This window comes from Agelaius phoeniceus, chromosome 5 (genome assembly GCF_051311805.1).
Source record: "Agelaius phoeniceus isolate bAgePho1 chromosome 5, bAgePho1.hap1, whole genome shotgun sequence".
In the NCBI taxonomy this organism is placed as follows: Eukaryota; Metazoa; Chordata; class Aves; order Passeriformes; family Icteridae; genus Agelaius; species Agelaius phoeniceus.
The window spans coordinates 24878512-24888715 of record NC_135269.1 but is presented as its reverse complement, the minus strand read 5'-3'; the positions used below and the strand labels follow the sequence as shown (position 1 = coordinate 24888715).

The window sequence follows — 10204 nt, the reverse complement described above, 5'->3', positions numbered from 1 at the left end:
TACCCTCACCAGCTTTCTCTGCACACATTTCAATTCAGTTTCCCCAGCATGAAATCGAAGTACCTGCAAGTTTCAGCAAAACACACAGCTGCAGAGAGAAGAGGAATCTTATTGTCCTTACTGAGGAATGGCCCACAGCATTCAATCCTTGCTGGCAATCACAGAGCTGAAACAGGAGAGAGTTTCTGCGCATCTTGCTTGGTCTGCACTTTACAGCACACGAAAGACCTCACTCATAGGACCCAAGACAGTGTGAAGCAAGGCCCTGTAGATCTCACACAGCTGGTTTTGGGAGCTGTGGATAAGGCTGAAGGAAGATGTGTCTGCTTTGTATTGGGCACCCAAAAGCCCCCGATGGGGCATGGGTATTGAAAGTGTGGAAAATGTTAGCTCAAGAATGGGCTAGAAATGGAAGTATGATATGACTCTGTCCAAATTCACTTCTTTCCATTTCCCATGTTCTCCCAGGTATTTCAGTCTACTATTCCCTGAGCACATGCCCCTATTTAACCCTACAGTTCTTATATATAAGCACCCAGAGTGATTACCTTGCCAAAACCACCAGTGCCTAAATTCTCTTTGCTTGTGTGATACCAAAGCTATTTCTTCCCCTGCCATGAGGACAGGGTTGAGAACAATTCGGTCTCCTGAAGCAGCTACAGACACCTGCAAAAGCTGCACTTGATAAAGGTCAAACTTTGCACTGCCAGACCTGCATGAGGCCAGGACAGAGCAGCAAGGGATGTGGCATGTGTGCCAGCAAAGCTGTGCAGTGCCGAGATTAGCACAGCCCTGAGTGGAGTGCAGGAGAAAGGAGCCTTTGTAAGACTCCCTGAAGTAGGACAAGAGCAGCAAGAAACGCTGGGGATTTGGGTTGAGGTGTTCTGATAGAGTGTGTCTGCTGTGCTGGCAGCAGAGCTCCTTGCTGAGACAGTAGATGCTGCTGCAAGGAAAATGCTGCTCTTCCCAGGTGACAGGGGAAATCTTGTTTCTGGGACCCTATTTAATACTAACATGCCAAACATGGGCAAACCAGCCACGTTAATTTAAAACAAAAACAACAACAACCCCACAACCTAATAGACCCTGATGAAACAGAGAATTGAGAAGAAAACAACACCTCCTTGTCCAAGACAGGTACCTTCTTAATGAGGCCTAACCAGGGTATTTCCAACCTTGTTTCCCCCTCCCTTTCCCAGACAGTTCAGCATTTAATGATTTCTTACCTAAACTGCTCGTTACTGTCCCACCACACGCTGCTGGGGAGCGTGGGGGATGACACACTTAGCCTTAGCATCAAAGCCATGATGCTGACAGTGCAGTTTTCACTGTCAGCCAGGGATGTTTGGTTTTCCTGGCAGATCTTTTTTTAAGCACACTTCAAACAACCTCCTTTCATTTCCCTGACAAACCTCAGATGTTAGCACACCCCCTTGTTTTTATGCCATCCCTCATGCTGCTTCTCCCTCACACTGATTCCCTCACTGCAGAACGCACCGAGGCCTCAAAAATTATCCAAGGGGGGTTGGTTTCTATTTTGGCAATTAACACTCAAATTATTCCAGCTCTGTATGGTGGCAGTTTGTCCCTGAAAAGAACCTTGACCTAAGCACTGGGCAGACACAGTGAGGGACTTCCAGGTGCAAAGAGGATTATAAACCCACTCAGGTTTGCTGGAGATGTGGGCAAACAGCTGAAGAATTGGCAGAGACTTTCATCTTTGGGCTCCTGAGCACAAGAGAGACATGGAGCTCCTGCAGCAGGTCCAGCAGAGGGCAACAAGGATAATCAGGGGACTGGAGTTCGGCTCTTTTGAGGAAAGGCTGAAGGAGCTGGGCCTGTTCAGGCTCGGGAACACTGAGAGGGGACCTCATCAATGTGTATCAGTACAGGAAGGGTGCCAGGAGGCTGGAGCCAGGCTCTTCCCAGTGGTGCCAAGCAATAGGACAACAGGCAATGGGGCAGAAACTGGTGCACAGGAAGTTCCACCTGACCATGAAGAACTTTTTTTACTGTGCAGGTGCCCGGCCACTGGAACAGATTGGAACAGATTGCCCAGAGAGGCTGTGGAGTCCTCCTCACTGCAGAGGGAACACAGGAATTCTCTGGATGCAATTCCTGTGCCATGTGCTTTGGGATAACCACGATACCAAAATGGCTGGAAAGCAAACTTTCTAACACAATCTGAAGCATTAGAAAGCAGGCATTCTTTATCTACGTAGGATACACAGAAGACTATCTCTGAAAATTTCTATTCTCTGTTATTTATCAACCCTGCTTGAGCAGGGAGGTTGGACCAAATACCCCACCGTACTCCCTTCCTATCTGACCTGTTCCGCGCTGTTGTGATCTTTGCTGCCCTATACGGATTAAAGTTTACGAAAATGATAAATTAAATCGGAATAACTGCAGTCGGGAATTGTTCTAGCTGTGGCACGGGGGAAAGTGCCCGGAGGTGGAGGGGAGGGAACTACACAGCATCCCTACAAAGGACGCCCGGGCACTGAGCCCCTCTCCACTTTTATATCAGCCAAAACCGGTCCCCGGGCCTCCCCGGATCCTGCCCCGCTCCGGGGTCAGCAGGGGCCGAGCCCGGCCCGGCCCCGCCCTGCCTGAGGACGGACAAAATGGCGGCGGCGGGGCCCCGCCCCGTGTCAATCAGGGCGCGCGACCCGCCCGCCGAGCGCGATTGGTTGCCGCGGCGCCGGAAGTGGCGCGAGGCCGGGGCGCGCGGTGCGGCTCCGCGTGCGGCGGGCGGGTGAGGGGCGCTCCCGGCACCTCGCGGCGCATCCCGGGCGCTCCCGGGCCTGTTTCCTTCGGGACAGCCGGGACACCGCCCCAACGGGCTCCGAGCCACACGTTCGGCTGCCTTCCTAGCCCATTGCTCCAAGCCCTCCCATTCCCGAGGCTGTTGGCGTCTCCTCGCCCCCCGGCACCATGTTTGTCCTGGTGGAGATGACTGACACTGTGAGAATTCCTCCCTGGCAGTTTGAAAGGAAACTGAACGAGTCCATTGCTGAGGAGCTAAACAAGAAATTGGCCAATAAGGTAAAGCGTGGGTCACGTATAGGTTGATGAAGGCATCCCAACATCCCCGAGCGTTCCTTCCTTGTGTTTGTGCCTACTGAGGTGCGTGGGTGAGGTGTCAGATGGGTTTAGATGTGAAGGCCATCCCCTACCTCTGTAAACAAAGAGACAGCCACGTATCATCTCAAAGAGGACATTTTTCTAATGGCTGATGTTGTAATGGGAAGATACTGAAACACCAGATGGGGCAGAGGAGCATGGAAGAGAAGTGAGAGCAGCTGCTGCTTTGTGTTAAAAGGAGCAATCCAAAATGCGGTCTGAAAAACAAATGAAAAATAATCCATGCAGTGGGGAATTTAAAGACAAAAACCCTATGTAAACACATGTAGAACAGTAATACTGGAAAAGGAATGAAGCTGTTAATAGCTGATTTGGTCCGTGCTTAGTAATTGGAATACCTGGTGGCATTAAGAAAGTGGTCTTTGGTGCAGGATATAAAAAGTGTTTTCTGGTGGACCTGGAGGTCAGAGTTTCCCTGTGCAGCCCCATGACTGTGATTAGTGTATGGCTGTCAACATGGGGAAGGTGCAAAACTCAAAATGCAGCTGTAAATGTGAAAGGAGCTCAAAAGAGCAAGCTGAAGGGGTCGAGGGTTGTGAATAGCAGATTATACAGGCAGGTTATGAAGAGCAAAAGTCTTCCTTCTTCCACTGATGACTGGTAGATGCCTCAAATTTTGTAGGCAGTGAAGCTGTCTCAGAAGTAGCAGAGAAAACAAGAGTTTGCCTCGTGTCTCCCCAGAGCTAATATAATATAATACAAAGTGTTATAATATTATTATACTGATATAGTATAATATAATATAATTAATATAATATAATATAATGGCAAGCCTAGAGGCTTCTGAGAGTGTAACTCTAGCAAAAAACTTGTGTAGCGTTGGGACAAGCTGTGAGGCTGGTGAATGATGGGCAGCTGTTTACTGTCTTGGCAGCTCAGGTTCTCTCACCACTGACAATTTCCCCAAGGGTTTCTCTTTGTAGCAGTGGTCTTTCCAGTTCTTTCCAGTGACAGTGAAAATGTGCTCCCACAACATCTGGATTGGGGTTCCTCTATGCTGCTGGTGGTGTTGGAGGCAGTGTTCCAAAACAGACTCCATCCCATCTTGCCACCCTTCTGTTTCTGCCTTTTGAAAAGGTGTGCATAACATATAAATTCCATAGTTTGCTTGATTTTACCTGGTGGGTTGCTTGATTTACTGCTCTTGATTTTTTTTCTTTTGTTAGGTTGTGTACAATGTTGGGCTCTGCATCTGTCTTTATGATATCACAAAGCTGGAGGATTCATACATATTTCCTGGGGATGGTGCATCACATACCAAAGGTAAGTGCTTTTCCTCAGTTATATTGTGTTGTAGAAGGTTAATTAATGATCTGGAAATGTAAGCTGAGTTACTTTGTTAGGGACAGTAGCCTTAACTGTGTTCCTGTCAGGAGGGCAAGAAGAACATGGTGAAAGTCTCTTATTTTCTTTTGGGTACAAATACAGCTTTAAATAGCCAGTCCTTCTTACCTTCTGCAGCAGCTCATCTCTGTTCTACAGTTAGAGCCATTAGAGTGTGGGGTAAGGGAAGGGTTAATTTAGTTGAAAATTTTTGAAAGTCTGCCCACAGAAAATAAGTTGTAATAATTGGTCTGCATTTCTCTGATATTTTTTCTTTTTGAAGCTTACTTTCCCTAGCTAGGATATGAAACCTGTTTCTACATATAGCATTTACACAGCATTTTATGCTCTTGTACTAGCTGGAAGTTTTATGACACTTTTGTTGAAACTTAGACAGATCTGGTTCATCACACATTTCTAGTGATTTTTTTTTTAATAAGAAATGACTAATTTCTCTACTTTGACTCTTGGCAAATCTGAGTAAAAACTGGAAGTAAGTGCATAAAAGTAAATTTCATTTTTTAAAGTTAAAATAAAGGTTTAAACTGGTAAGAGATGCATTTTTCTAGTTTCAGTTTACAATGTGTAATCCTAGGTTGAGCACATGAAATATCTCCTGTTAGAAGGGAACTGCACTGGCTATATGTGCCTTCCCTTGTCTAAATTTTAACTCCAGTGGAACTCATTTCCTGCAAATAAAAGCTTCTCTAATACTGAAGGAGGATGTCAGGCTTTCCTGCTTGCTTTAATCTCCATCCAGCTCCTCAACTTAGAATTACTCCTTGAACTGAAAGAAGAGAACTTTTCTCTCTGAGCTCAGGAGAAAAGTCTGCTTTCAGAATCTGGGGTAGCACTTAAATAAATTCTGCTGTGTCTGGTAATAACTCCTTTATAATGCACTGCCTAGCTTTATGTAAAAGAGGAGCACTGAGGAGGTACAGCTGCAATGATGTTAAATTTGTCAGAAGCATCCTTTGGCTGATTGTCTTGGTGTAGCATTCTTGTAATAACAAATGCTATGTACTTAGTTAGAAACATTTTATGTAGCTTGGAGGAAAAGTCCAGTTATGTTAGAGAACCTTGTTTAATCTGATAATACTTGATTTAGAAGATTTCATTTAATGAAAATACAGCATTGCAGACAAAGATAAAAGGCAGAAGTATTACAAGAAATTATAAGTTCAGCTGATACTCTTGACTATGAGCATTGTGCTTCCATCATAACTTAATCAGAGGCCATGCTCCATGTTTATCACTTTCTTTCTGTGAACTTCTTGCAAAACTGGGGAGCTGGGAACAGGACACTGCTGATCAGCTGCTGCCAGAATTTGTACAATCCAGTTAGGAATCAGAACTCTTATTCCCATTTTTCTATCTAATCAGTGCCTGTAAAGAAGTTGTAAAAGAAACTGGGTGTTTTAGAGGGCATATAGGATGTGGGATTTTGTTTTAATGGCTGCCTCCCTGTGGGAGGACTGTAGTTTACTAACATGGACATAACATTAATGATGTGTTTTCTTTTAAGTGCATTTCCGCTACGTGGTTTTCCATCCCTTCCTGGATGAGATTCTGATTGGACAGATTAAAAGCTGCAGTCAGGATGGCGTCCACGGTAAGCTGCAACTTCTGACATTAGGGACACATGAGCTGCAGAGTCCTTGGGGCTGTTGAGACACTGATTTTGGCTGGAGTAATGCTCTCTGTGGGCTGGTTAATGGCTATTACTGGCCTCTAGTGCTGCCCTGATCTGAGGGTGATTGGTAGTTTGAGCCTGGCAGCTTCTCCTGACCTTAATGGTTTTGTCCACACTCCCTTTTGCCCAAGAATAATAGGCAAACCCATCTGGAGCGTGGACTGGTTTCTTTCTTTGCTTCAGTTAACAGAATTTGTTTTTTTCAAAGTGGAACTATTGGCTTGTGTTGGCCTGATGTATTTTTCTTACAGTGCTGTGCAAATTTGTGTTCATTTCCTGTACCTGAAAACGTGTCAGGGAAATGTCTTTGTGAGCACACAGTGCTGCCAGAGTCATGGAATATATAATTGATGAGTTGCTTTCCTTTCCTCTCGGAGTCTTCCATACAAGGGAGCTCTGCTGCTCAGTTGTTAAATTAGGACAATAAGGTTACCTTGGCTGCTTTTGTCGCTGAATTTGGGCATGGTCCATTCCCTGATAAAATTCAACATAATGAAATCTTAAGAGGGATGTGCGGGCTGTTCTAACTTTGTATCAGTCTTTATTTAAAATACTACATCTGTGATTTCTAAGCTCTTTTTTGTCACCGACCTCTATAGCATCTGACTCATTTCTTGGAACGCTTTCATTTCCATTCCTGCTCCAAACAACCTTTTCCTTTCCCAGCAGGCACGAAGACTGTGCCCTCTGTTGCTGTATGTACTTTCAGCTGGGTGGTTGCTTTGCGGCCAACTGAAATTGAGCATTGTGGCTCAGAGAATAATTCCTGCATAATCTCACCGTCCTTCCTGAGAGAGGAAGGAAAATGAGCCTAGAAATGCATTTTAGGAATTGCTGTGGAACGTCATTTGCAAAGAATTGTTTCAGTCTTAACCAAATTATTTTCTCCACAGTTTCTCTTGGATTCTTTGATGATATTGTCATCCCACCAGAATCCCTGCAGCAGCCAGCTAAGTTGTATCCTTTGATCACCTTTGATAACTTCACTACTTCATTTCAAAAGATTGTGCAGTGCTGGCCCAACAGGCATTCACCACTGCAACAATGAAGGTGCTCAGCAGCAGAAGCTAAGCCCTTCTGTCGGGCAAGGCCCACAGACTGTTATCACAGCTAGACAGGCCCTCACGCTCATTAGGTTTTGCAGGATCATTGTGCCTGCTGATGGAAATGAATGGCAGTGTCCCCTGCCCAGTTGTAATCCCTGCCTTCAGTCTTGGCTGCTGCTGAAGATAGAGTGCAGGTTTTACCACATCATGTAATGTCTACATACGTGTGTATCTAATGTACACCAGTGTGGTAGGCGAGGTTGTCTTGGGTCTGAGGAGTTTTGCTTGTCTGGGGGTCTTTTCTGCTGCTAGGTGTTTTTGGGGAATGTGTAGACAAGCAGCATACAGCTTGATGCAGGAAAATCAGAAAGATGGGGGTCCTGGGCTGTGCAGACAATGACCTGGGACGGCACATTGCGGTTTGGAAAATAACTGTGAAAAGGCTTTGAATGGAGCCTATTCTCAGAACTGCCAGAAAGTGATCTGTCAGGCAGAATGCTGTTCCCCTCCTTAATCCTTGGCCAGTGATGAAGCAGAGCAGGTGTGGGTGTGGGAATATGAGACAGAAGAAGGGGCCCATGACCTTTACATGGACATTGGGGAAGAGATCCGCTTCCGAGTCGTGGATGAGACGTTTGTTGATACGTCACCGACCGGTCCAAGCTCTGCTGAGGCTTCCACTTCAAATGCTGCAGAAGAAGTCCAGAAGAAAGAGGCACCCTACACTCTTGTGGTAACTATGTGCATTAGTTCTTACAGCTTTGTGAGTGTTGTGGTTTATTCAGTGTCTAAAATAGCTCCCCTTTCCCAAGGAACTGATTGCTTTAAGCTGACCATGAAGCAGAGTCACCAAATGGAAGGAGTGGAAAAGGGGGAAATGAGGTTGTTCTTGTGGGTGCTCTGTTTTCTGAGTGTTTTCACTGGAACACTTTGTGATTGTTGGTGGTTCTCCCCGAGAGGCTGATTTAAAGCAAACTGTGTGTGCATGAAGAGCACAGAGCTGGGAGCAACACATCAAGGTCTATGTGGCAACTGAATAGTCTTTCCTTGCAGTGTTCTGGCATAAAACCTGAGTACAGTGCATGAGGAAGGTGGATCTGAACCAGTGGCAGCTGTGTTCTGTAACCTAGACAGGAAAGATGATGTATTTTTAGGCATTTTCCTCTGTTCTCTATGCAGTTTACAATTGCATGCTCTGCTCTCCTCTCTGTGAACAGGGATCAATCAGCGAGCCAGGCCTGGGCCTCCTGTCGTGGTGGACAAACAGTTAGCTGCCAGCGGAGCCTGCTCCACAGAAAGTCTTTCCGGTGGATGTTTGGGGGACAATGGGACCCTGCTGGTGCTCATTGCTCCTCTGAAGCTGAATAAGAAATTAGATCTGCCATTCTGTTTTCCCTTCAGCTTCCAAACTGCCAGAGACAGACAGTTGCTTTCAAGAAGCGTCTTCACTGATGTGCAGAAGTGAATTTACAAGCACAAAAAGCCTTGAGCACAGCAGCTACGAACTCAGCTGGAGCTTTGGTCTCTTGCCTCAGAGGGAAAATTGTGGAGGTCTTTGCTTGCCTGAATCAAGTAAAGAGTTGACTTTAGTGAGTAAAGGCAGAAGAGAATACCTATCGAGAAGTATCACTCCTTAGGCTGAGAGCTGGATCTCAGAGGAGTAGAAACCTGCTCTTCTCTTGACAGGAAATGAAGAAGATATGGCAAAAGGCTTGAGTTAGTAGAGGTGTGGTACTCTGGAGACCTGGAAAATGCTGTTGCTGAGAGAGCAGGGGAGAGGTGTTGGTGATGTTCTGCTAATGGGAACTTCAGCCATGGACCGAGTCAGCCAGAGGGAATAGGAATAAGTTTACCCAAAAGTAACTCAGGCTTAGTGAAGATGACCACTGTGGAAAACTACAGGCTGCTTATTGTGCTGAAGGGAATGACTTTTTTGAGTGGGCTCTATTTATGCAGAATGAACAAAACTTTGCAGGAGCTTGACTGAAAATATGAAATTAAGAGCTGAAATGGACCAAGGCTGCTTTGAGCAACAAGCTAAATCCTTGTTTGTGGGGGTTTTGATACCGTAAGTGGAATAAATAGTAAAAACCACACAGCCTGCCTTCCTGTACAATTTGTGGGGAAACTATTAGCTTCCTGCCTGGCAGGAAGAAAACACTTGCCTCCTGCAGTTTAGCTACTTGGATTTCAAGGCAGACAGAGTTGAGACCAACGCTTTGCTCTATGCTAACAGCCAATGACAAACAATTGCCATCACCCTGCCTGACAGCAGTACAAGGAAAGGAGGGAACAAAACAGTGAGTAAAATCCATGCAGGGCCCATTGCCAAGAGAGTGATGTTGCACATAATTACAAGGCCAGCCACGTTTGGCACGAAGGAGCTGTAATTCCCTGGGATAGTGGGTCTGCTTAACCTCCAACTGTGAAAACAAAGCCTGAGTCATCAGCGCCCTCCCTGCAGCATCGTTAGAACCCCTTAATTCTCAACTGTTATTCCTGGTGCAATGCCCTAATTAAAAGGGAGCCTAGAATTCTTTAGGTTCACATAGTAACTGAGGTCCATCTGTGCACACAATAAGCTTACTGAATGCCACCTACAGAGCAGCAGTGCTCACACATGCAGCCATCTAGCTGTGATGGAAATAACTGTTTGCAGAAACCCCCCAGCTGTTTGTGTAGGTGGAAATTTGGGTGAAACAAGTGAGGAGCTTCCACACAGGCTGTTCTGGGGTAGTGCCAGGGCAAGGGGAAGAAGTCCAGCTACTCCAGGTAGTGGTTTTGCTCAGCTCCTTTTGGACAGGGTCAGGGCTCCTAGGAGTAAATGAAGTGGTAGTGATGTGGTTTTGCATGCTGTTCTCATGAGAGACTCCTCAACATCCATCTCCTGCGGTAAGTTGTGCTTTAGGAAACTAAGTGTGCAGTGCTGGGAAATCAGATACAGCAGGTGTTCTTTGCAAGTTTGTCATTGCTGCAATAGTGGCAGTGTTGCCCT

General features: G+C 45.9%; 1 protein-coding gene across 1 annotated transcript; it reads left to right on the top strand.

Annotated features, from left to right (window-relative positions):
- The first annotated feature begins 2710 nt into the window (after positions 1-2710).
- On the top strand, positions 2711-9303 carry POLR3H (RNA polymerase III subunit H). The gene is made up of 6 exons (XM_054631967.2): positions 2711-3048; positions 4314-4410; positions 5996-6082; positions 7057-7120; positions 7735-7942; positions 8427-9303. The coding sequence occupies exons 1-6, from the start codon at positions 2938-2940 to the stop codon at positions 8478-8480; spliced, it is 621 nt and encodes a 206-aa protein (XP_054487942.1). The 5' UTR covers positions 2711-2937; the 3' UTR covers positions 8481-9303.
- The last annotated feature ends 901 nt before the right edge of the window (positions 9304-10204 follow it).

Excerpts from the sequence above, each read along its gene's own strand:
- POLR3H (XM_054631967.2), top strand. The coding sequence starts at position 2,938 with ATGTTTGTCCTGGTGGAGATGACTGACACTGTGAGAATTCCTCCCTGG. Across the intron at positions 7,121-7,734 it reads CTGCAGCAGCCAGCTAAGTT|TGATGAAGCAGAGCAGGTGT; the intron begins GTATCCTTTGAT and ends ATCCTTGGCCAG. Across the intron at positions 7,943-8,426 it reads AGGCACCCTACACTCTTGTG|GGATCAATCAGCGAGCCAGG; the intron begins GTAACTATGTGC and ends CTCTGTGAACAG.